The sequence below is a fragment of the Petaurus breviceps genome, unplaced genomic scaffold (genome assembly GCF_028583685.1).
Source record: "Petaurus breviceps papuanus isolate PSGF00001 unplaced genomic scaffold, PetGlider_PUasm1.0 90849, whole genome shotgun sequence".
NCBI classification, from domain to species: domain Eukaryota; kingdom Metazoa; phylum Chordata; class Mammalia; order Diprotodontia; family Petauridae; genus Petaurus; species Petaurus breviceps.
In genome coordinates this window covers 23,212,468-23,239,728 of record NW_027187361.1, presented here as the reverse complement: position 1 = coordinate 23,239,728, position 27,261 = coordinate 23,212,468, and the positions used below count along the sequence as shown (strand labels likewise).

The window sequence follows — 27,261 nt, the reverse complement described above, 5'->3', positions numbered from 1 at the left end:
CACACACACACACACACACACACACACACACACACACACACACACACTCTCTCCTTGTGCCGTGATCAGCGTTCCCTGGCCTTGCAGACGGCTCTAGGACGCCCTAAGTCTGGAGCACCATTGTTCTACCCATGTTGCTTTTCTCATGCGTGTTACCTGAGGGGTTTGACGTCTGCTGGGGCCTCTTTTTTCACATTTGCTGAGAGCTTTTTGCTTTTCTGTTTCACTTGAGACACTTCACCTCCCTGTTTATCAGGTGCAGCTTGTTTTCCTTTCTGTCGTTCTGGATCCTGTGGAATTGTGTACACATAATCTGCTTAGTTTGGCCAGACATAAGATCATCAGATAAACCTGCACCCTTGTTATGAGCACAATGACTACTGTCATTATCTTTTTTACAACGGGCCATCTTAACTTGGCCAAGTTTCTCAAAGAAAAAATGTTTCTTTTTTGGTTGGAGTTGGGTGAGTGACAAAGAATACCAAATGTCACTTATGCAGAGATCCTGCGGAAAAGGACAAGTTGGTAACTTTTATTTGCGAAGCCTTGCTTTCATTAAGAGTAGCACAGGCTATAAAAATATAAACTAATGTAACATGTCCAAATCTTCATCTTAAGGGATACTTTCAGTTAAGGGAGTGAGTTAGTGGAGTCCCTAAGTCCACTGAAATCTAGAACCTTCATGGAGATAACCAACAATAAAATGCTTTTTCTAATGCTGAAATGGCCCCTGCCGAGGTCAGTTAATTGGCCTTCCTGTGGTGGGAACAATATCTTCAAGACCCAGTTCCCCCTTCCCAGCATGCAGCTGGGAAGACGACATTCTTTGAGAATGACTCAAGAATCTCTAACCTGAGTACAAAGGAGCCCCGGGGACAGGGGCTGCTCTACCATATGGGTAATGATCGCAAGAGCTGACCAAAATCAATGCAGGGCGTCTTCACCGTCTGTCCTTAGGGAATACCCTTCTCTTGCTATGGTTACGTGCTGAATGACCTGAGTGTCTCTTTTGTCTGCAGCATTAAACCTAGATTACCAGGAGACTGGCCTAAGTCAGGCCCGCTCCAGAACAATTTCCAGCTTTACAACTCATAGTCATTAATGACAGCTGGATTTGAATGGATGACGTATCACTGTTAATCTCTACAACCTTACAGGGTGCCAGCGTGCTAAGTCACAACAATAACCTGGAAAATATATTTTCCTTCCCATTTCGCCTATTTCTGATAAATATCTTGGTTACATTTTTTAGATGAGCACCTTATATGGAACTTGGGAAGACATACGGCTTCCGTCACGAAGCATGACACTTAGGTGGACACGTTTCATAACCTTCTACCCCAATACTATTATAAAGCAATGTATAGATGATGTAAGGTTTTAGAGCAATGGCAATTCATATTTATACAATATACTGACACAATGTATAGATTTCTCCATATCCCCGCTATGGATGATGGTAGTGAGAGACTTACCCCCATATGAGAAAAGTAAAGGCTGAGGAAGGTAAGTTACATGCCAGTGGTGAAATAGCTACCATACTGGGACAATTCACCTTATACATGAGTGGGTAAGAAAATGGGTGATGCAAGCAGCTATATTGAGGAGGAGAGTTTTGAATTGAATCTTTATAAAAAGCTATTGACAAGTACTTCTGTAGAATAGACAGATTGAGGAAATGATTTGAATAAAAGTACAAAGATGAGAATCAGTTTGTGAGGCTAATGTTAGGAGGTGATAACAGAGAGATAATCAAAAGGAAGAGAGAAGAGTTAAGGGACTGAGGAAATTTCAAATGATTTGTCAATTAAATTGGGGTTGAAATATATTCAATATTTACCAAATGTGGAACTCATAAATTTGTATATAACTGGTTAAATTATCATCACTTTTTATGTAGCATCAAGAATATACATAATGGGGTGGCCAGGAGGCGCAGTAAGTAAGAGCACCGGCCCCAGAGTCGGGAGACCCGGGATCGGTTCCGGCCTCAGATACTCGGCACCCACACAAAATAACTGGCCGTGTAACCTTGAGCAAGTTACTTAATCCCGACTGCTTTAAATAAAGAAAAAAAAAAGAACATACATAAAGCTTCATGACAAACGTGAGGAAATGTTAAAGCTGGAAGTCAGTTTCCTTCTTGATGTGAAAGTAAAAGGCATATGTAGACTATTTAAAAAAAAATTAATGAATGCCAATAACATTGGGAATCTTCTAAACTATGTCAGAATACAAATTCTTGATAAAGAATCTGTCAATACTAAATTTAATTTGAACAGTATTATTCTGAATATCAGAATTACAATAACATGCTAATTTCCCTGAATCCCTGTATACCATCTTACAAATTACGCTCTGATTTTTGGCAGCTATCAGTTTATTATCCTCTCATGAAACAGAAAGCTACTTCACTGGGCAGTTCTAGGATTTCCTACTGGTTAGACAAAGAACACTATGTAATTAAATACAAAAGTGGTCCTTCTGTTTTTCCCTTTGACATCTGAATTTTGAAACACAGTGATTAAGCTACAGGTTTCAGGTAAAATCTGACTTTTAAGGAATCTTGCTGTAGTTCCCTGAAACACAACTCTGGGGGGAATAGATGTCCCTTATTTTCCTCTGGGGAAATGGAGAGGGCATTACGTAAAATGATGTGGCTCAGACACTGTGGGAGTCTCAGTTTATCTAGAACGTTTCTGTCTACGATGGGCTATACTCTGCACTACAGAAAGGATCTCTTGTGCTTCAGTCGTTTAGTACCTCTTTCAGAAGTGGTTCTGTATCAGGGTTTGAGGTTTCTGTGGTGGTAGAAGAACTGTCATCATCAGCCAAAGAATCTTTCAGCTCATCCTCCTGTGGCCTCCCCTTTCCTCTTCTCTCCTTCTCCTCTCGTTTCTTGAGTGGTTTGACTTTGCGCTGAGGAGGCTTGCCTTTCCCTATGGAGAACAAAGCAAGATTCCTGATTCTAAGTCCTTAACAACAAGATCTCAAGAGATATTAACCATTAAGAATCAACAAGCAAGCATTTATTAAGCACTTGATGCCAGGAACTGTATTACAGGCCCTGGGGACAGACAGAAAGGCAAAAATCAGCTTCTGCCCTCAGGAAGCTTAACATTCTGTGGTGGAGAAGACATACAGATAGGTACATACACGATACAGGGAAGCTTCTAGGAGCTCGGGAGACTGGGAAAAGAAAGCCTCCTGGATATAGGGCATCATTTTTCTGATTTTTGAAGGAAGCCAGGGGATTATGAGAGGTGGAGGTGAGAAGGGAGAGTGTTCGACTTATGGAGGACATTCTGACTCAGTTCTGAATCTAGAGGTCTCCAAACCAATTACAGCTTTTTTGGGTTTTATTTTCTGTTGCTATTGTTTTGGATTTGTTACTTCATTAGTACAAAGAACTTCACTGCTCTGGAATGTTTAATCTTCAAGAGGTGCCTGGGGGCACTGAGATGTGCCCAGGGTCAGGTCACCTCTTTATATACCATGGCACACTATCTTTCCAGGCACAGTTTACTGATTAAGGAGGTGATTTTTCTAGCACAGCCTCTCAATGAAATTCAGTTCAGTTTACTTCATATTTATCAACCTTACTCTATGTAAGCCACTATGGGAAGAACCAGAAATAGAAAGAAAAAAAATTCAGAAGTGTCTGTAAGCCAAGAGATGAGGAGGGAGAGCATTCCAGGTACGGAGAACGGCCAATGAAAATGACTGGAATGAGGAGATGGAAGATCCTGTCTGAGGAAAAGCAAGGAGGCCACAGTCACTGCATTGCAGAGTATCTAGGTGTAAAAAGAGTTGAAAAGTGGTTGTGGGGTAGCAAGCTTTGAAGAGCTTTGAATGCCAAAGAATTTTATCTTTTATCCTTACAGGGAGGAGGGCGCCACTGTAGTTTACTGAGTAGAGGGTGACATGATTAGACCTTTGCTTTGGCAAAATTACTTTTAACAACTGAATGGAGGACAGACTAGAGTCTTATGGAAGGGAGACCCACTAGCAGGCTACTACTATAGATCAGGCATGAGGTAATGAGGGCCTACACAAGGAGGGTGAGAGTGTCAGGGGACGTATGTAAGAGATATTATAGAGGTAAAAGGGGGTTGGGGAGGGGAGAGTGAGGAGTCAAGGATGGCATCTAAGTTGCAAAACTGGGTGACTTGGGAAGATTTCTGTGATTTTGACAGAATGAGGAGGTGTGGAACAGGAGAGGGCCTGACAGGAAAGATAACGAGTTAAATTTTCAATCTGTTGAGTTTAAGGGGCATCTACCTTAAGATGTCCAATATTGGGAGTAAGACTCAAGGTCTGCAGAGAGGTTAGGTGTACAGATAAAGAGTTGATAATCCATGGTTGAGGATCACCAAGTGAAACAGTATGGAGGGAGGAGAGAGGCCTGAGGAGCAGCCAGGTACAGGAGAGCCAGGGGACAGCAGTCATCAGAACCCAGAGAGAAGATAGCATCAAGAAGAAGAGGGCGACTGATACTGCTAAAAGCTGCTGGGAGGTCAGGAGGGGTGACAACTGAGAAAAGACCATTAGTAATTGTGGAGAGCACTTTGGGTTAAATGGTGAAACCAGGAACCAGACTGCAGAGACTTCAGAGAGGGAGAGGAAAGGCAGCAGAGGCCCTTATTACAGACAGACTTCTCAAGGAATACGGGGTGGCACTAGCAGGTATCCATGTATATTTAAGATGTTTCTGTGGAAAAAGGGGCATGTCTGTAGCCAGCAGGGCAGACAGAGACTGAAGATTAGTAAGAGAATGGAGAAGACAGAGGGGGAAATCTACTGCACGAGACAGGACAGAATGGGATCACTTGTACGGGAGGTGGGTTGGTGAGGGAATGGAAATGGGGGCAGGGGGAGTGGTACTAATTAGGCGGCTACGGCAATAATTCAGATGGGAGACGATGAGGGCCTACACTAGGCTGGTAGCCATATGAGTAGAAGGGGACATCTGTTAAAGATGGCTACCGACCCTGTGGAAGATGACAAAAACATCAAGAGAGAGGTGTAGACAGAGAAGAGAGCCTGGGTCAGTGTTCTGAGGAACGCTAAGAGTGAGGGGCCAAGAAATGAACAACTGTACAGCGAGGGAGGGAGAGCCGGGAGACAGCAACGTCATCAAAGTCAGAAAAGTCAGAGTATCCTCGAGTAAAGGCTTGGAGAATAAAACAATTCCATTGTGTTTGATGTTTGCCAAGCATTTGATTCAGGATACCAAACCCCAGCTTTAAGGATCTTCTTCAACAGCCCATCTCCCACGCATACATTAGAGCTATACACAAATGACTTTGGAAAGTTTCTGATCATTAAGACCAAGCAAGGCACAGAACAGGGAGACGTTCTTGCAGAGTCCAAAGAGAAGAGAAAATGCCAAAAGATGGTAAGGCCCTACAGATATCTCTGTTAGTGAATGACATTACATGGACTGCTTCAAACGTAGGACACTACAGAGCAATCCTTCAAAAGCTGTCCGCCTCTCTGTGCAGGGGGAATCAAGTGGGTAAAGAACGCCTATCGTCTAGATGGGGTTTGGCAGACCAAGGCCTGTGTGCGGTCCAAATCCAGCCCAGGGGCCGTGGCTGGCTGGTCTCTGTATTTAGACAATAAACTCCAGTGGCCAGTGTCAATCACCTTCAGGATCAAATACAAAAATCCTGTTTGGTGTCCAAAGCCCTACCTTTCCAGTCTTGCATATCACTCCCTGCAATGTACTCTTGGATTCAGTGACACTGGCCTTGCTGATCCATAAACAAGGCACGCTATCCCTTGCCTCTGGGAATTTTTTTCTGGCTGTCCTCTGTGCCTGGAATACTCTTTCCTCCTCCTCTTTGCCTACTGACTTTCCTGTTTTTCTTCAAACCCCAAATAAAATCCTATCTTCCACAGGAAGCCTTTTCTAACCCTTCTTGTTTGCATGCTTTCTCCCCCTTGAGAATGCAAGCTTCGTGAGGACAGGGACTGCCTTTTGCCCCTTTTTGTATTCCCAGTGCTTAGTACAATGCCTGACACAGAGTTGGAACTTACATTTTTTCCCCCTAACATGTGATCTATTAGTACATAGACTATATGCTGGGTAGTCATTGTGGACAGACAATGAACTGGGTCCCAAACAGAAAAGGAATGAGGGAGTGTTAGATTACTTTTGGGATATTGTAAAATATTTTTAATGCCAAAGGCTTATCTTTTCATATAAATATTCTTTGAGATCTATCATATGGCTGCAAGACATGGAATAAAATGGTCTCTAAAGAATTAAAGTTGCAGGACAACGTAGAAGTCAGTTACAACATAGAATTGAAGGACTGTACCCAAAGTGGTAAAAGGCACATCATTAGGGTGGGTGGGTGGTCCGTCTGCAGAAGCTTGGCTGGAGGATATGGGCAGAGAGCACCTAGGATGAGGTAGGGAACCTTCAGCCTTCAGAGGATTAAGGATCCCTTAGGGATTTGTTCTGTGAAAGTTGCATTCAGTCAAAGGGCTGCACCTGAGGACCTAGAGGGCCCCATGTGGCCTCGAGGCTACAGGTGCCCCACCCCTGAGCTAGGCTAACATGTTGGAAGTATATGAAAACACTTTTTTACTGGCACAAGAATTTTAATCAGGAACCAGTGAAGTACAACAGCCACAGCACAAAAAAGCAACCTCAGCTGGGCCTGGCTCCTCTCCTCACTTCATCCTCTTTCTCTTGGTGAACTTAATCAGTACCCATGGGATTAACTGCTCTCTAGTTAGGTGACTCCAAGATCTATCTATCCTGCTGCAGTCTCTCTCCTGACCTTCAGAGCCAGATCACCACACTGCCCACTGGACATCCTGGAGAAGTCTCAAACTCATTATCTGCCTCTCCCCTCCCCAGCCCAAATCCTCCTTCTTATTCCTGCTGGGGGCACCACCACCCTTCCATGTACTACCTGCGGGATTTCAGGTTTATCCTGAACTCTTCATTCTCTCTCACCCTATAAATCCAATCAGTTGTCAAATCTTGCCATATCTTTGTTCACAACATCTCTTTCATCCAACCCTTTCTTTCCACTCACACAACTATGATAATTGGGGACCTCATTATCTCTGCACTAGAATACTGGATCACAACCAAATTAGTCTCTCTCCACCTCAAGTCCACCTTCATAATGCTATCAAAATAATTTCCTTTAAGCTCAAAAATGAAGACGTGACTCCCAGAGAAAACGGACTACAGAAGCTTCCTACTATCTCTAAGGTAAACTGCAATGTTGAGCTTTTAAAGCCCTATCCTGTCTTTCAAGCCTGGCTGGACAGTGACTGTCACTCTATCTCTGGCGGTTTTTGGGTCTTTACACCGACCATCCCACTCACCTTCCCATGTCTGGAATGCATGTGGCCTCACAGTCCCTCTCTACTGAGCATGAAGATTTTCCTGATCTCCCCAAATACTAATGTCCTTTGTATGTATTTGGATTTGTTAGCTTCACATTTCTGCTGTCTATATTTTTTACACTGCTATTTTCCCAAAGGAACAAAAACTCATCACTGGTAGGAAATTTCCCATTCTTTGTCCTTGTATCTCTAGCCTTGCCCAAGGCTGGTACTTAACAGATATTCACTGACTGACTGCTGATCTGAATCTAAGCAAACTGAAAATTTCATTAACTGAAACTTAGCTGAATTGAGCAGGAACTTTAGACTTGGAATCAGACATATCGTAATTTAGATCAAATCTCTTAATATGTCTAATTATGGCTAAGTCGCTTAACGTCTCTTGGCTTCAGTAACTTTCTAAGGCTGTAAGTTACACACTGATTATCACAATGTGTTCTGCACGGAGTTCTGGCACTAACAAAGTCATAGGTCCTTGACTTTATTGCTATATTCAGATCACAGTTAAAGTAAAACTTAAAGAGGTCTGAATATTAGAAAACTACACTTTATATAGTCCTTCAGTAATAAAAATATATTATCCCATAAAATCAATCATTTCTACTAGTAGTCATTGCCTAAGATAAGTTGGCACCTGCCCTAATTAGCCCAAATACACAGTGTCTAAAGGCAGTCTTACGATTGATAAACATAATACTTACATTCAGGACTAAAGAGCTCTTTCTCCACAACAACATTGTGAGGTAGGTAGTGCAAATATTATATTCTCCATTGCATAGATGAGAAAACAGGTTCAGAGAAGAGTTTAAGTAGCTCGCCGTGGAAACCCAACTATGAAGAGCCAACGACCATTTTGGAATGTAGATTTCCAAGCTCAGTGACCCTTCTCTCCTACTTCTATACTACATGGTTTAGGAAGATACTATCACATTCAATCCATGACTAGACTGACCATACATACATAGAAGTATATAATATTATTCCTATCACTTCACAGTATCATGGTTTAATAAAATACATTATCCTCGTCTGCTATGCCAGGCTAAAATCCTTCCAAATGGTGACTCCCTCCCTATTTTGTCTGAAAAGAGCTAGTCCACTGATGGGTGGAGAGGAAGTACAGACCTTTAGAAAATAGCTGCTGGGGAAGTACCCTACCCTGAACTTCAGGGAAAAAGGCAGAGGGGTTCAAGCGGCAGGCTGAGGAAAGGAGAAGTCAGGGATATGCCTGAGCACTGTTATGACAATGAGAAAAACTGTTCATGTCTCTATGTTTCTTCTTCTGTAAGATAGTATTATTGTTATGTCTTCTATGAGCTGTGAACATGATATTTAAATTGTAATGGTCTTAACTCCTGACTCTATCGAGAAATTGTTCACTCAAAAGCTGTCACAGAATTAAAAACAATGTTAATGCTAGTAGAGAACCTCAGGGAGATCATCTAGTACAACCCTCCCATTTTACAAACGTGGAAACCAAGGCCAAGAGAGGCCACGTGACTTGCCCATGTGTAGCAGAGCCTCATGGCACATCCGGGGCTCTTGCTCCCACCAATTCTGTGTTCTTTTGGATACACCCAGCCATTCAATACTGCCAGAAATCAACAGGAAGCTGAATGACAATCATTCAACCGTCACCGAAAAAAGAGACCTATTTCCCCTTTCATTTTCAAATAGTAGAAACGAATGGACAACATACTGGAATGGCTGCTTATTACAAAACCACAGCCAAATTCTTCTCTTAATACAATGTGCAGAAATATGTTCCATGATTAAATTTCTAGCCTCTGACAATTTTTTCATTTAGGTTTTATAATTCAGGGAGAATAGTTTCATTGTCAGTGGCTCTGGAAGGGAAGCAAGGACCTAACCTATTTTCCCCTTAGCTTAGTCTCAAATTCCAAATTCACATTTTCTTTTTAAGTGTACAGTATTCATGTACTTTTACTATCTAAAACTTTTTATTTTCACAAATACTTTTTGTGAATGTCTATACAAAGAGATGAATTTATTAATAATGTAACTTAGGACTGGGATTCTTAACCTGGGGTCCAGAGAGGCCCAGAACAAGGACAGACTTCAAGAAGTCTAGGAAAATGACATCTTTATTTTAACTAACCTCTAAATAAAACTTAGCATTTCCTTCAATTATGAATTTTTAAAAAAAGTTATTTTGAGGAGGGGTCCATGGAACAAAAAAGTTAAGAACCCCTGACTTTTGGGGACATAAGAAGAGATATGTAGCCAGGTTGGGAAGCTTTAGATATTTACAGCTTTTTTGTGTGTGTGCGTGTTAAGTGTCTGAGGCCGGAACCGAACTCAGGTCCTCCCGACTCTGGGGCCAGTGCTTTACTCACTGCACCACCTAGCCGCCCCTACAGTTTTTTTTAAAGAAAATAATTCATGTCACTCTCAAATTTTCTCTAGTACAGAAGGCAATGATAAATGTTTGCCATACTGAAATATAAAAAGAAAAGACTAAGACTCATTTGTAGCACAATCTAAGTAAAAATAAAAGAAAGTAGCATTCCTATTAAAAAAATTTTTAAACTAGTAATAAAATTATCTGCTAACATAAACTGAAAAGATTATGATTTATAAAAATAATTTATGGTATTAATTTGCTTTTAAATTAAAAGTTTACTTTAAAACAATTAAATCACAAAACCAAATGCATTGAATTTCCAAGAGGAACTGACATAATTCTGCTCGCCTTGGAAGGATCATAGAGCCTCAGATCCGGAGCTAGAAGAGACAGACCTCCAAGGTCACATAATTCTACCACTCATTCAATAGATGAGGGAACCAAGCCCAGGAAGGAAGGCTCAAAGCGTTGTCTAACGTCCCCCAAGTTAGGCTGGAGGTGGGAAGTGAGCTCAGGCTGCCTGACTGCAGAGGCAATGCTCCTGCCTCTATACCATGCTTTTGCTACAGAGATCAATTTAAAATCAAAGGACAATTAATGAACATTTATAGCTTTTTTCACACCTCGCTCCTGAAAACCAGGAGTTACCCAATCCTTTGCTTCAAGAGTAAAGGACAATGGAAAGACCTTTTCCTCTCATCACTTTACAATTCAGCACTGATAACACCGAACACATGGGAATGATGGGAAGAATCTGGCATCCTTAGCCTCCACCAAGGCCACTCGACTATTACTCAGCACTTAGTTGCCTGGAGATCAGGGGAGTTAAGGACCTTGCCCAGGATCACAGAGCTAGTGAGGGTCATGGGTGGTGTGTCTGTGTGTGAGGCGGGTCTCGTGGGGGAGGCGGGATTTTAATTATTCATGACTCCTAAGCTCCCCAGACTGTGAACCCACTAGATAAGAAACGCCCAACCTTCCCAGCTGCTAAGATACAATCTTTAAATGATGCTAAAGTACAAAACAGTATAAGAATGATAAATTTCTGCTTCAGTAAGCAATCTTAAATAGCTGAAATTGTTGGAAAAAATAGCTTTTGTGACTATATCTTGAAAAGTCTGTATCTTATTTTTAAAATACATAGGGACGTCAACTGACAATTTATCCTATTACCATAACTACAGGGATGAGAGTTTCTTAAATTTTCAGCACCAAAGAAAAGGACTTCAGTTACCTTTGTTTTTTGACATTGGAGAAGGAGGCTGCTCAGTAAACACGTCTAGTGAAGGGGATTCAGTGTGGTCAAAGTCTTTGTCCATGGCTTCTATAAGACTGGTGATATCTGAATCTTCTGAGCTGTGTCTTAAGCTGCTGGCACATTCTGGGTGGGAGGGGTGAGCGAGTGGCGGAGGGGGCGCAGAGCTGTCCGGAGGGTGCGCCAGCTGCTGAGGCACTGTTGGTTGGGGGGAGTGCTGCTCTGGCAGGACCTGGCTGTGGTGCTGGTTCTGCCTGGCTCCTTTGGACCTTCTGCCTGCTGTATGGTTCTGTGTTACTGTGTTTGAATCCAAGACTAGAGTGCCTGTTCTGTTAGCAGTCTGTGCAGAAGTCCTGCCAGTAATGTTTGAATTGTTTTTAGATTTGTAATTTTCAACATCAGCTGAGTTTCTATTGCTGTGCAGATGAACTGATGGGTTGCAGTGCTTATGATTTCCTGAACTGGATCTGGATGAGGAACCTCCCGTTCCATAGATTCCCCTCCCAGAACCGTGACTGGTGTCAGATCCAAGACTGTTCAAGCTGAAAAAGGACCAATTATCATCAGAATACATGGAATAAAAATTTACTCCTGCTTCAATTAGAACTACATTAAGGAATTAAGGGCTCAAAGAGTTCTTCCCTGATGCATGACATACAGCTCTATTTACCAGGAGAAAGAGGACACTTCATGGGGTCTAACAGTTGGTGAATCAACATTTCACATCCATGTGAAATTCATAGATGGCATATTTTTTCTTCTAAAAATTTTATTATTTATTTTTAATATTCTATTTTTTTCTTTAAATTTTGAGTTCCAAATTCTCTCCCTTCAGTCCCTCTGCCTTCCACTGAACAGTCAAGCAATATGATGTCAATTGTATATGGGAAGACACGCAAAACATTTTCACATTAGTATGGGATACTTTTAATGCACATTACTGAATAAAAATGATGATATTCCAGTCCATTCGTCACCAACATAAAATACTCAGGAGAACACTAATGGAAACAAAGGTAATCTCCAAAACAACAAAAGTGTCTGTCTGACTGAAGATTTGCCAACTGTCAGTTACTGGCTCCCAGAGTTGTCTCTGGGACGGGTGTTTTGTAGTTCGATGTCACAGTAAAAAGCGATTTAATCAGCAGAATTCGGTGAGTCGTTTTTTCCTTGCACAAGAATAACGACAATATCTAACACTGCCACGTAGTGCTTACTATATTCTAGAAAACGTGCTAAGCTCTTTACAGATGTTTTCTCATTTGATCAGGTTTTATAAGCATTTATGTAGATAGCACTTATTTATTGCTGTGAACTTACTTTCCTTCAGATGAAATACCAACAATTCTCCTGAGATCAAATGGTCTTCCCATGTCAAAGGGAGGGTTTGAAGCCTCAAATGACAGACGCCTTCGAAATGGCTCCCAAATTCCTTGAGCTTCTAAATAGGCTGTTCCAATCACCAAGAGAAAGAGTACACTGCAGAGGACCAAAAAGTTGGAGAAATTTAACAGTACAATAAACAACTGGCATAATAACTTGGTAATGAATAAATTTTATAGCACCAAAAAATGCTGCCTCTATCAGTCTTTGCTGAGTGAGATGAAAGCATGCAAAAACAAATTATGGATCAAAGAGTAGAAGCATATATCTATTTTACAGTGTTGGATGACATGGAATTCTGATAAATGTTAACCTTAAGCGTGACCTTCCCACAAGACTCATTTATTTATTTTTGCCAAGAAGAAACTTTTGACCTAGTTAATCCTTCCTCTGCTTGTCTTGTATACAAAATTAACTAATCAATTTAGCAACCAAACTTACCTCTATCAATAAAAGATTCTGGAAAAGAAAAATCAAACAGGACAGAGGGGATTTTTTTTTTGTTTTAACGATTTTCTTTCAAAATCATTATGCACGAATCATTTTAGCAATTTCAACTAATGGGGCTGAATAGATAATGTCTTTTTCAGAGACAAAACTCTGCTTAATTATCAAAGATGTAGAACAATTGGTGGTGAGAAAAATTCCTTGTGGTTACCGAATATGCCCCCACGATCACTGAATTCCAATCAATGGTGTAATACCTCATTATTCCTGAGATGATTATGTAGAGTGCCAACTCCCAGTTGGGTCTGGGCAAGGCTTCTGCACATGTTGCTAACATATGATATGGAAGGGATGCATTCAACACAAAAGTAAATTCGGAGCCACAAGCTGTTATGAACTTCAGTTCACGAATGACCCTGGAGGCAGTGAAATCAGGTGTAAACCTAAAAGGGAATGATGGCAGGAAGGATTAATGTATTTGAAATGACAGCACATAACAGTTAAAGTCTTAAACTAATCCCACGACGGTCTTTTGATAGGAGCATACCATGTCAGTTTGGGGAGATGTAACCAAAGTTAAAGCATTATTAGGGTCCACCATAGGAATGAATCCAGACAAAGGTATCTGGGTCTTTTTTTTTCCTACCAGATAAATCCTACCTGTTCTTTAGTCATGCCTCTTGCACTGGTCTCTTCAATTTCTTTTTCAGCTACTAGTCTAGAATCTCAGTGTCTCAAGCTGGACCTACTGTGATCATTTCCTAACTAATCATCGTATCTTGGGCCTCTAATCCATTCCATATTTACACTCCTGCCAAAACAACCTCCCTAAAACATTGTTATGTAGATACTGTTCTCTCATTCAAAATCACCACCATTGATTCTCTAGTATCTAAAGAATAAAGTTCTAGTTCCTTACCTGGTCATCACAGGTCCTATGTAAACTGGTTAAAATTTTCTCTCTAACCTTATGTCCCTGAAATAAGCTCTCCAATCTGCATGAAAAGATCTACTAATTGAACCTGTCCTACACAGCTCTGTCTCTATCGTTCTGTTCCTGTTATTTCCTTTTGCCAGAAAAAGCAGTTTTGTTTAGCTCTTAAGTATCCAGGGGTGGTACCTGCTGCCTTGTGGCCCTCCAGGTCCTCAAGTGCAGTCTTTTGAATGAGTCCAAGTTTTACAGGACAAACCCTTTTATTAAGGGGATTTGCTCTGTGGAGTTTGGATTCAGACAAAGGGCCTCACTTGAGGACCTAGAGGGCCACATGTGACACTGAGGTCACAGGTTCCCTACCCTTCTTTCAAGCTGATGTTGAGATGATATTTGGCCTTTTTCTGATTATCCCAGTTCACAATGATATATTCTTTTTTTGAATTCTTGTAGCACACTCAATCCTCAACTTTCACAAGGGTAACATTCCTAAAAGTGATGTGAAAGTAAAAAATATAAATGCTGACATTTTGAAACTTTGGGAAATAGGGGGGTAACATTCCCATGAACCCAAAACACCAAAAATCGTAATCTTTCATTATGTATTGCTGAAAATACACTTTGCATACAATTCTTTATAATAAAACGTCAATTCTGATAATATATGCTTTTCCTAACACAGTGACCATGAAATAACCCATAAAATGCAGTGCACAAAATACAACTGGTTAACATGTGAAACATTTTTTCTTCCTAGTAATTCGCTAGAATTCTGTGACCTTTTGTGCTAACATCTCAGTTAAAAACAAACGATGATTTCAGACAGTATTTTACTGATATAAACCTCTCTACCTTGAACCAAGGGGGAGGGGGCTGCCTGAACATTAGTCACTGCTGTCAGGCTGACATCACCTCTGACACTCTGAGTGCACGGGAGCTCTTCCCAGCAGTAGGGTGAACAAGGTCAGTGAAGTGCTTGGCAGTCTATCAGCAGCCCTACAAACCCGTGTGCATTATGCCTCTCATTCTTTTCTCTAATGCACACGGCTGTGAAATGTATGTGATTGCCAACGAGACTGTAAAAATTAGGTTCCTAATAAAATCATACGAATGCTCGAGGTCACAGAAGTTAAAAGCACAAACGCTGAGGACAGACTGTATTTATTGTCTTCACTACAATGTGACATTTATTATAAGCTACCTTCCATTATTTATCTTTTTATTTAACACCCTAGCTTCCCAACTAGTCTACATACTTCTGGAGGGTTGGAACCATGTCTGATACAACTCTGTAGCATTAGCTCCTAATACAGTGTTTTTCTTTTCTTTTCTTTCTCTCTCTCTCTCTTTCGTTCTGCTTTTTGGAGGGGGGGGGGAAGGTAGGACAATTGGGGTTAAGTGACTTGCCCAAGGTCGCACGGCTAGTTTTGAATTCAGGTCCTCCTGACTCCAGGGCCGGTGCTCTATTCACTGCGCCACCCAGCCGCCCCTACAGGGTTTTTGTTACATGTAGTACACACTCAGTAAGTGATTGTTGATGCTACAATGGTTATTAAACTCAGCCACTAAAAGTCATACTTAACACGAGTCTTTCTACATGGCTAGTTTTAAGTTAACCTTCTCTGTTAAGGGATAAGGCGATCCTTAAAAATTTAATTAGAAGAGAGATTCAATCAGCTGGAAGAAATACCACATATTACTATTGTGCCCAGTGGAAAAATCAATGATCCCGTATGTGATGCAAATTCTATGCACAAGCAGTGAAAACTCATTGTCAATTATAATACAATGATGAACTGTAAAAACATTGATGAGATATTTCAAGACTTCAGCAGAAGAACTTAGGAGAAAATACGTCTTTTAAATTTCATCAGAAATCACTCACAATATGACAATGTCTTTCGAGGCATTGACACCTAGTGCAAACTCTTGACAATTGACAACCTTAAATCCGTATCCTTCACAAGCATAGCCACTAATTTCGATGGACTTGACATGAACTTGAAGCTGTCCAGTATTCTCAACTTTGAATGTTCTCTTCAGTGTGAAATTCGGTTCTTTTAATTTCATCTCTAAACAAAACAAGACACAAATAATCAGGACATAGAAGAATTCTTGTCTCTTCACGATTTGGATTTTTAACAACATTTAGCAAATGATTTTATCATCTGTTTTAAGGTTTAAAGTACAATAATACTATAAAATGAAATGATTATTTTCACACTGAGGTTACTTTTTAGAGAAATTTTAAATAATAGCAAAACCATCAATTTCTCTTAGAAATAATTCTTCAGTCCAAAAGTCAAAATCTGAAATAGAAGACATTTTTGTCATGGCATAACTCAATGTATACTGAAGTTTGATTTCAATGGCTGGTTCTAGACCAAACCCAGAGTCCTTTTATTTTTGGACACAAATCAGGTATTTACTTTTCTATCTCAAGCTGATGTTCACAGACAAACACACAAACACACGAGACTGTGACCAGGCACCAGAAAGGCCTCCATCCGGGCACGCGTTTGGGATTTTATGGAGTACTCACTGTCTGAACAGTCCTTCAGCGATGCTTCTGTGATTTTAAACCGTAAGGAACTCCCTGGGCCTGGAGGCTTGCCTGCAATCCTCACGCTTTCAGTTGTTCCTTGTCCTTGTACCATTAGAGCGTCCACCACAGTTAAATTATTTCTATATAAGAACAAAAGTTACGTACTTTTCAAATCACAAAAATCTATACATTACTTTGGCCTACAATTTTACAAGTCAGTATTCTGAAGTAGAAACCTGCTGAATTCATAATTTATGAATCTGCTACTTGCTTATGTTGGAACTGTATTATGTGTCATTATTAAGTGCGTACCTTAGAAAAATATTTTAATCACATTGTGGATCTATCTTGGGAGGTCTTTTGCATTTTTTTGACTTAGTGACTTAATCTTATTTCTGAAACAAATTATTTAAGGCTTCTATATTTGTACTGCAGGATTCACTTAACCCTAAATCATAGAGACATACCTGATTATGATTAATGAAGCAACAGTTTTGTTGAGGATTGGTGTAAATTTTACTTTGACAGATTTCTTTTCTCCAGGTTTTAAAATTATATTTAAAACCGAATGTCGAGACAGTCCTTCAGAAAATCCAGTCGTAGTTTGCAATGGATGAACCTTTAATCAATCAGTAAGAAAACAGTTTTAACAGAAAGTCAACGGGTTTAAAAATCTTTGTTTTATAATACAGCTTAATAGATTTGCTTTTCAGTAAGTGAACACTTATCTTGTCACTACATACTTGCAGAAGCTCTCCAGCCCACAAGGGAAGACGGGGCATTTTATAGGGAAATACTCAACAGCAGCTAAGCAGCACTGTGGCTCACGTGTCAGACCTGGGGTCATAAGACCTGAGCTCAAATACTACCTCAGACCCTAACTAGCTGTGTGACTCTAAGCAAGTCCTTTGGCCTCTCTGTCTTCTTCAGTGCTCAACTGGGGATCCTAATGGCCCCCACTCTGCAGGGCTGCTGTGAAACAACTGAGGCACACGTGTAAACTGCTCCGTAAACATTAAAACATGACACAAATCTTAGCTTTATTATTATTTCACAAACACTCTATTTCAGCAGATCTGACGCCTTCTTCACCTAACATTACAGAACCCTGGTCATCCAAGTGCTAGTAAATGTTTACATGCTAGCAATTATTGCTATTATCACGATCAATATAATTAAAATTACACATTGATAATAAAGTAACTATATCCTATTAATATGATAAGTCACAACAAAAGAGCACACAAATACATCAAGAGGATATTGTTTTCTAGGTTAATTGGTAATCACTATCAACTTCAATGGAACCCTGCTTCAAGGGATTATAGATTATAGCTGTAAGGGACCTTAGGTGTCATTGAGTCCCAACTCTTCATTTTTATAACTCATGAAACCAGTGAACAAAAGGTTAAATCACCTGTCCAAGGTCACACAAACAGTAAACAGCAGAACTGAACTTTGAACCCTTATCTTTTGACTCTAAATATAAGGCCCTTTTCACTGTATTGTGTCATCTCAAGTCTATTCAAAGTGCTTCATCTCAAGTGTGTTAAGTACTTAAGAATGCTGAATTGAATAAATGTTAAGTGAATGGGAAACAGTAATTGCTCTGACCTTCTGAGCTTAGAGACACTACAGATTACTAAGCGTTAGAGTACTCAGATTTACTGGAAGAGGTAAGAGTTGACTAGTTGTAAAATGGGTAAAATGTGGTTCAGTAGAGAAAGAGAGCATACCAAGTGAGGAGATCACTGTGAGCAAAGGCACCAAGTAGGACTAAATGCGTTAGGTTGTGGAGACAGCAATGCGGAAGTACAGAACACTCAAATATTTACTCGATGCTTATATGCAAAAAGTTCAGGTTGGGAATTAGTGGTAGATAAAGTTTTAAAGTTAGGGAGACAACACACGTGCGTGTGCAGAGAGATACATTTATATGTGTAACTATGTATAAAAATGTATAATATATGATAGAAATATTAGAAATTTTCAGATGAAGCCTTGAATAATCAAACAGGTACAGATCATGAACTTTTATATATAGATGGGGAATTTCTAAAAGGAAGTAAGGAACATTCTTAATGTAATTTTGGATGATATTTTAACTAGACTAATCTAAGTTTTGATTTTTAATTAATTTAAATCAGAGCTGTATAAACTGATCCACCTAAACAGCAATTCCCATGGTACCTGTTTTCCTTAAGTCTCCAAACATTTCATTTTTTTAAAGATAACGGCAAAATATGATTACCATTCCACCCCCATGTAATTACTATCTAGTTTTTCCTGTCTATTAGTTCATAAATTTGTTCTTGTCTCTTAATTTCTTTAGTTCACTTTACAATTTGTCATCTAATCAAATTTAAGAGCTAATAACATTTTCCTCTTACATGTTGTGTAGCAACCCAAGATACTGCCATTGTCTTAGAATTTTATTATAAATGTTAAAGACTTACACAGTTTCTGAAGACCTGGAATTCTAATGTTCTCAAATCTAGATTTGCCATTTTACTCAAGTTAAACCTACAAGCAAAATAGACATTACTTTGTAAATAGCATCATAAGACAAACAACTGCAATTAGAGAACTGCTTATCAAGTTTATACTTTCAAACGTCTATTGTATTTTGAGGACAGATGTTGCGGATTAATAAAAATATAAAACTGCTAAATTTGAGACGCTCTTATTTTTCTTCACAGTTATTCAGGCAGACATTTCTGTTAAGTTGTGTTGGCCTCCATCTAAAAGTTCCAGCAGAACACAGGACCGCATATTTAGAGCTGAAGTGGACGACGGCAAGTGCAGTCCAAAGTTACAGCTCGTAAGGTGCAGAGATGAGAACTGAACTCTGGTCACGACTACAAATTAAGTATTCTTTATACTGTCCTGCATCTAAGTTAATTTTATCCCTCTGAACAAGACCTGCTTCCTTTACATAAAATGCACTAACTCTCAGAGTTCCAAAGTCACCACACAGGGATGAAGGCCTGTGATTTCTCCTGACAGAGGGAACTCTTGAGAGAAAGCTCCCTCTAATGATGTAGGTCAGCACCTCTGCCACTAACAGTTTCGGGAGCTGCTCCATGCCCTGTGACGTTAAGGGCTGGTCTTGGGCCAGTCAGCGTGTGGCAGAGGTGGGACATGGGATTCTGGCTTTGATGATGGAAGTCTATCCTCTATGTGATGCTGCCTCTCACTAAGAAAAAAAAAAGAACTGAAATTACTTAAATGGTGTTTTACCTTTCCAGAAGTTTATCTACAAAGGCTGAGGGATTAGAATACAAAGCCATGGGTACAAACTGAACATGAACAGGAACATCCGCTGGGTTTTCTAGAACAACCTTTTCTTCCTAAAACAAAATGATATGAGGTCAAACTTGGGATTTCTACTAATTACAGGGGAGAGTAGACATTCTGTACAAAGTTCTCTGATTCCAAAAGCAGAGTCACTCTGAGCACTTACAGAAGAACTGTTTATATTTGTAAGTGGGAACCTCAGAAATCGAGGTGAGCTAAGGACAGATGGCCAGGACAGCTCCGCAGTAACTTTGGACACAACATTTTTCTGAAGGTCTGTATCCACTTCAAACATGGTGGTCAACCTAAAAAAAAGTGTGAACCATACTGTAAGGACAAAATACTTGGATTTCCTGAGCACTAGAAATGATACCTTACTGAATTTGTACACTTGGGATACGAATTCTCACCTGAAAATACAGGCTTATTTTACTTTCTAATCTTTTTTTTTACTGCTTTAATATAATTTTAAACTTTATCTCTTTTAGAATTTTAACAGTGTAACAATTTTGCTGTATCTTATCTCACTTTATTCTGCTATAGTTGAATCTATCCAAAAGTCATAAATTTTGAAAATAGTATGCACAACACTCTTAAAATTGAAAATTTTTTCAATGTACTCTCAGTGAATGCAAAGTATAAAATTGTACTATTCTAGGTAAGGCATTAAAAAAAAGGCAAGCATAAGAAAGAGGTACGCCATAGATTCCATATATCCCAATGGGGAACTACATATTTTTAACTGAATATATTTCAACTATTAAGAGCTACTGCAATTCCTATAAAACCCTGCCTGTCTAGATTAGGGATAAGACAGGCAGATAGAGGATACAGAGGCATTTTTGGTGGCAAAAGGAAACAACCAGCTTTTTACTATGTGGACTCTAAGCTTTCTTCTTAGTATTAAAAACATTACAAGCAGTAACTGTGAGATCCTAATGGTGGCACTGGTGCTAAGTGTACAAGATTTTTTTTTTTTTTAAGCAATCGGGGTTAAGTAACTTGCTCAAGGTTACACGGCCAGTTATTTCTGGGTGTGGTGCTGAGTGTCTGAGCCCGGGATTCGATCTCCAGGTCGTCCCAACACTGGAGCCGGTGCTCTTACTCGCTGAGCCACCTGGCCGCCCCTAAGCAATTGGGGTTAAGTAACTTGCTCAAGGTTACACGGCCAGGTGTTTCTGGGTGGGTGCTAAGTGTCTAAGCCCGGGATTCGATCTCCAGGTCTTCTCAACACTGGAGCCGGTGCTCTTACTTGCTGTGCTACCTGGCCGCCCCTAAGTGTACAAGATTAATGCAGCATTCAGATAGGCCCCCATTTATGAGTGGATTCAATTTCAAAAGTTCATTTACAAATCCGTTTTATGAAACTAAGAGCCCTTACTCCCATAATAACAATGTTGTAAATGGTGTTTAGATTCCAAAGCTAATTTACAAGAGTACATTTAATCCATAATGCAGTATTATAGAGTACTCTAAACTTGCCCTTCTTTAAGTTATTACATATATATTTTACTTGCCAATACAAAGGCAAGAACAGGGAGAGTGTTTTACACTTGGTACAAATGATATCGCATTAAGAGCGGTGGGATGGCATCAGAGTAGGAGAAGATTGCTGGGGCTCTAAAAGCAACTGAGATGGGCCCAGGAGAGAAGTGAATAGAGCAGTTCTTTATAGTGTCACAAGAAGGCGTCAGTTTTTCCCTCTTGTCCAAAGCAGGTCTGAACTACACTGGAGTGCCACTGTGAAAGCAGAAAGCCTGAGGACTAGGAGTCGTCAGGAAAGGGGGCTCCGAAGCCCTTTCTTCAGAATAAACACTCACACATTCTACCCAAACTGTGAAACTGAAATGGAACATTACAAAAAACCACAGTATGTTCAGCTTGTTCTTTGTAGTGGAGGAGGACAGACGCAGCTGTTCAGGTCAAAGCATAGCAGTTATTTTATAGAAGGACATTATCAGACATCTTCCTTCAGTTTTAATGATGTAGCCAGGGGGATGGAGGAAATAGCAGGGGATATTTTCAATGATTATTAGTCAAAATGACAACTTGATTTACTGCCTTAACTATTTTTAAAAGACTAGATTTAATTCCTCAGTTTGTAAAATAATCCATCAAGTCAAATGACTCATCAAAGAAATAACCATTTGGGTTCAAATAACTATTGAGAATTAGGATAATTAGAATAAAAGGACTCACTTGTGACCTGCATTGTCCTTTATCCCTGTCCAAGTTCTGAATAAGTTTTCATGCAAATCCCAATCAGAATCCCACGTGTCTTCTTGCATTGCTAGGCCATGCTGTACTTTAGGTTCAGCTAAAACAAAGTGAATTTATTTTAAATTACAAACACACACGCACAGAGCATTATTTTTTCAATGTAATTTTTGCAGACCTGGTGAAGGTAGGCGAATTGGATCAGTTTTTTGCTAGAATCGAGGGCTACTCACATTTGGACAAAAACGGCAATCCAACATAGCAATGATCCCCACACTGTAAACTGGGATCGAAATAAATGTTTGCTATCTGCGAATAAAAAGAGAAGCGACGATTAAAAACCAGCTTGGAGGAAACGCAAACCAGCCACAGGAGGCCAAGCTAACAAATGCACAAACCTTCGATTTTTTCCCTGGCTCCAACTCTTCTTTATTGCTCCTTAGCCGCTTGTAGTAAAACCGCACGTCTTCCGACAAGGAACGGATGTGCTGTATTTTTACCTTCTGTGAGAAGGAGCTCATGACATTTAAACTCTGATGAACTATTTTGCCCTGAAGTTAGAAAAAAAAAAACTCATCAGCATACTACTGTACTTAAAAAAAAAGCCTACTCTAGAGAAGCCTGGCATTGATTTGCCCAAAAAAACCAAAAGTCAAAGATTATTTAGAGATCAACAAGATCTCTACATCAAGTGTGTGAATGGAAAAGAACTTTTCAAAGTGATAGCAAGCAAGGAGAAAAACGAATGGCCAAGTCACTGCAGTCTTGTCTGGAGGAATCAAGTAAGATATTTAATTCATAAAGTTACTAAAATATTCTTCTCATGGTACTACTTCAATGAATGAAAGTGATGATGAGAATGTTACCAAAGAATTTAAACAGTTGAAAAAGAGTTGCAAGTCACATTCTGTTCAGTAAGTGAGAAGAGAAACTGAAACAGCCATATTACCCACTGGAGCAGCAGCCTAGATACGGTCCATTCAAAGGAAAAGTACATTTCTTTTCAATGACAAAATGTAATTAGTGTACCAAGAAACTGACCAGAGGCGTTTGCAGCTATCCTGTTAAATCGGCACATTTGTTACGCCAGGGAAGGGGAATATCAATTATATATTAATCAATTATAACTATATGAGTTAGCACCTTTATTCCCAAAACAGGTTTCTGTCTTCTAAGTTGAAGTGAAGCTAATAACAGTAATCATGTTTCAGTCTCAATTCAACAATGCACTTTATCTATTTATTTTACGTGAATTATCAAAAGTTTGACAAACAGTATTACACTCCTGTAATGGGAATGTAAATTTTTAAGATCTTCCCTGCCCCTAGGCTAAAGTGCACTTCTTGATTGGCCAGTGGGTCCAGAAGGTTGTTACACTCTCTGAGCCAGGAGAAGGCTATATAAGCCCTGATTTGAGGCTTTGCTTTGGGGCTCACTTTGAGAAGTGTCCTGTGATTTGATCAGATGAGACTCTGGGAAGCCGTTGTTGAGAGCCCCCCCTCGGCTTGGAAAAACCCAGATGTTGATTTGGTATGGATGTAATGGTTGGACAGTTTGGAAAGCTGTCTACTTGATCTGTTTCTGTCTTGATAATTCTGTCTGTATACTCTAAAGTTCAGGGTGCTGACCTTTTTCCCCTGAACTAGGTAAATGATACATATCTGACCAATTAAAGTAAGCTTGTTAACCCATTTTGAGTTGCTTTCCTTTAACAAAGCAGATCCAAGAACCTGTGCTGGCAGCCCCCCTGGGGACGCCGGGGTGCTTGCTGCTACACCTCCATGTTTAATTTTTGGCTTACTAGTAGACAGAGGAGAATGAACAGTATGAAAAACAGGTGAATGAAGCTCAACAATATGCAAGCATGGAGAAAATTAATTATTATAAACCAACAGAAAAAAGCAAGTATTACATTTAAAGTAATTTATATACAGTAAAACTTCATTCATCCAAGGATGGGCAGCTTCAAGTATCATCCACTTACAAGTTACTTACAAGTATTCTCTAACAAGATGGTTTTAAAGACTTTAGAAACTAATGATTTAAAGTACATTTAGAATTAAAAAAAATCTGCTCCTATAAGCCAGGAACCAGAGCTATCCAGATGCTTAATTTTAACAAACATTAAGACAAAGTGGTTTCTATTCTCTCCTTCATTAGCATACTTTTCCCTCCTAGTATTTCCTTGTTGTAGTCAAAGAAACAGGGCAGGAAGAAAACATTTACTTTGAGGAAAGATGAATTAACCCCGCATTAGGAAGAACCTACTGGTCTACTAAGAGTTAGGGATCTAGCAGTAATTAGGAAATTGAGTAGAGAGGAGGCTAGGGGTTACAGTATGTAGTTAAGACCAAAGATTTAATTCTGAATCGTGCTGAATTTGATCAAAATTTTCATTTTGGATCTGTCGAATTTTGAAAAAACCTCTTTTTAAGCATAATGAATTTACCTCTAATTTGCATTTCTTCTACCATAAAATTAGTTCAACTTTTAAAAAGCACAGTGGCAGACTGTGGTGGAAAATTAAGATACATATTTTAAATGAATTATCTTACTGGAAAGGAAGGTGGAAGAACAATGTGCTTTGGGGAGCAAGTCAAGGAACCCACTGCAATCACAGCCTTCACAGGAATTGTTAAGATCTGTGGGAGAAAAAAAAGTAAAAATACAGAAAAAATGTATTAATTTTAGTTTGATCTCAACACTCGTACAACAGAATGATTAAAAATGCATTCAGGAAAGTTTTGGTAAGTACATGTCAGTAGTACACGGCGTTACTCTGATTACCCAACAGGTGTCACTTGTCAAACATCTTTAGCTTGTTAAAGGTTAGTAACTAATGATCTCATATTTACATAATTTTAAGTTTTACAGGGTGCTATCCTTTAAAATATGCCTAAAATACAACCAAATTTCAAAGTAATTTCAAGTGAATAATTCATATAATCTGTACTTGAATAGTAAACAATAAATATTAGGAAAAGAACAGAAATAAAATTTTCATGCAGCAAAGATTTTCTAACTCACCGAAAGCAAACCTAGGATCACCTTTTTTCTATGTGTGCTTGTAATAGCATAAAGAGAACTGCCATTCGTTTTCGTTGGCAAAATTTTAATGTATTAAAATAACCACTAATCATTTGGATCTAACAGTGCATAACTACCCAAAGAAAGTAGGACTATTTCAAAGCCCTTAAACATTTATCATAAATATATCAAGCTGCTTCATCAAAAGCATTACTTTAATGTAACACATCAAACCCTTCAAGGAAATGATTTTTTTTTATGATGATTAGTTAGACTGGTTTATGTAAAAGTCAAACACTATTTGGAGACAACAAATCAAGCCACAATATCTTGCTTTCATCTTTTTTTTTTTCCAGAAGTACAGATGAGAAATCATGTTTCAGTTATTGTATAAATATTTAGCTAAAGTATTTCAGTCTAATGAAATTCAAGAAAGATGCTGTATATTACTGCTTTTTCAAATGCTGAAATAATATACCATGGAATTTTTCTAAAATTTCTTTCATAATTAAGGTTTGGGTTTTTGAGTAAATACATGCTAGTTTATCTTGACTTTTTAATAGGGCATAATTTCTTAGGGAGTTGCAATTGTTAAAATAGAGAAGAGGAAAGAATTTCATAAAATTTTAATTCAGAAAAATCCCTCTGACACTTAGCATTTACCTCATAATCTGTTGTTATTTGTATGGCTCCATCATGAATTCCTTCAAGTTCTTTTGCAATTAATTTGACTCTGAATATAGCAAAATATCCAGAAGTTAATATTACCTGTATGTGGAAGAAATAAGATAATCAGCCCTTCCCAGCAGATTCCTCTACTAAATCAGGTATGAATGGTATAATGACCACTTGAATTTGAACCCTAAAACATCAGGGTGGAATACTGATTTAATACCTGAAAATAATGACCTTTGTGGGGTACTTATATACCACAGCCTAGAAACAGAACAAGACTTTAAGGGGGTATAAACTTCAAGAGAGAGGTTATAGACTATTACAGGTAAATGGTTAAGCCCTCTGCACCCAAAGAGTAAAGCTAGTTTTATATGAAAATTCTGACAATCAGTAAAATTCTAGAAACCCAATTACTGATTTTGTTAAATGACTTTGGCTTAAATTCACTATAATCTCAGAAATTCCTTTATCTAATAAAAGAACTTTGGCAACAACTTCCAAAATCATTGCTCGCAGAGCCTTGCTAGTGTATGTGTGTGTGTGTGTGTGTGTGAGATTTCAAACACCCACAATATCAGATAATGAATAGGAGACAATTTAAATTGTACTTTCCCTTTTTTTACTGTTAAGTCCATCTTAGTTTCAAAGAGATGAGGGGACACTGCTGTTCACAATGGCAACTTCCACCCTTCCTTAACCATTTCAGCATCTAAGTGCTGTTGTCAGGATGAGATGAGGTGTGTGTATTTATATATGTATATGTGTATACCATTCCCCCCCCCCCCCCCGACACCCATAGTTCTTTTGTTTCTTGAATGGCATCGTCATCTTTGTATAATGGGAAGACAGAAAGGTCTGGCAGTGGCAAATGTGGAGAAGGAGGGACAACAGCAGTCACACAGCTCAGGACATAACACCTAACTCTCAGCACATCACCCACATTAGCCCTATGCTTTAACTAGCTTTGCTTAACTGCAACAAATACTACTCAACCAGTGAAAGCCTTTTCATCACCTTTGAGCGTTTGGATCTAATTTTGCCCAAGTAGCTGTCTTTTGAAAACAACAGAGATTCAAATGACAATTCAAATTTCTTCTTTGCTATACTACTTTTCATGTTAGAGAGAATGCATAACCTTGCTTCTGTAGCTTTGTATCTCAAGGCAGCACCATCAAATGAGAATTAGCCAACGTGTTCAACGTGTATATAAAAGTCTTATTTGGGAAACTGGAAGGCTCGCATCAAAGGAGAGGGAATAAAGCACACTCACCGATGACTGATCTGGCACGGGGGCGTTTTCCAATTCTGGAAGGATTGAGATGACAGCAGTTCTGTTACCTTTCTCCGTAGTTAAAAGCTCTATTGCTAGACCATCTCCTATAACATGCCAACTTTTAATAGCCAACTTGAAAAGAAATAAAGATAAAAAGCAGTGATTTCACATACCAACCTATGAATACCTAAAATACCTAAAAAAAGGGAAAAAAAGGTTCCTTACCTCAATTGGATTGCTGTTTATGATTGCGAATAACATATTACTTGCTTCTGTAGCACTAAGTATGCCAAAGTCTATGAAGCGTTCCTCCATTTTGGGGGACAACACAAAGTACTAAAAGGAATGAAAAAGAGGGTTGGGCTTAATAAACATTTGTTGAAGTTCCAAACACAAATATGCATAGATTATAACAATCATGCTTATCATATGCATAATTAAGAGAAATAAAGTAGCACCATAAGGGTGTGCA

The 27,261-nt window shown here is 39.1% G+C and overlaps 1 protein-coding gene across 2 annotated transcripts in view; it reads right to left on the bottom strand.

Annotated features, from left to right (window-relative positions):
- Positions 1-27,261, bottom strand: part of TMEM131 (transmembrane protein 131) — a 255,926-nt gene that overhangs the window by 11,918 nt on the left and 216,747 nt on the right. For both annotated transcript variants that reach the window (XM_069072955.1, XM_069072956.1), the window contains 18 exons: positions 27,015-27,125; positions 26,787-26,921; positions 25,505-25,609; positions 24,370-24,456; positions 22,213-22,365; positions 22,048-22,123; positions 21,797-21,914; positions 19,764-19,902; positions 19,541-19,650; positions 18,757-18,823; positions 16,768-16,919; positions 16,298-16,440; positions 15,641-15,827; positions 13,082-13,267; positions 12,315-12,473; positions 10,974-11,536; positions 2,764-2,939; positions 157-290 (listed from right to left, as the gene is read on the bottom strand). In XM_069072955.1, the coding sequence (XP_068929056.1) occupies positions 157-290; positions 2,764-2,939; positions 10,974-11,536; positions 12,315-12,473; positions 13,082-13,267; positions 15,641-15,827; positions 16,298-16,440; positions 16,768-16,919; positions 18,757-18,823; positions 19,541-19,650; positions 19,764-19,902; positions 21,797-21,914; positions 22,048-22,123; positions 22,213-22,365; positions 24,370-24,456; positions 25,505-25,609; positions 26,787-26,921; positions 27,015-27,125 (2,801 nt within the window). The remainder of the gene's footprint in view (positions 1-156; positions 291-2,763; positions 2,940-10,973; positions 11,537-12,314; positions 12,474-13,081; positions 13,268-15,640; positions 15,828-16,297; positions 16,441-16,767; positions 16,920-18,756; positions 18,824-19,540; positions 19,651-19,763; positions 19,903-21,796; positions 21,915-22,047; positions 22,124-22,212; positions 22,366-24,369; positions 24,457-25,504; positions 25,610-26,786; positions 26,922-27,014; positions 27,126-27,261) is intronic.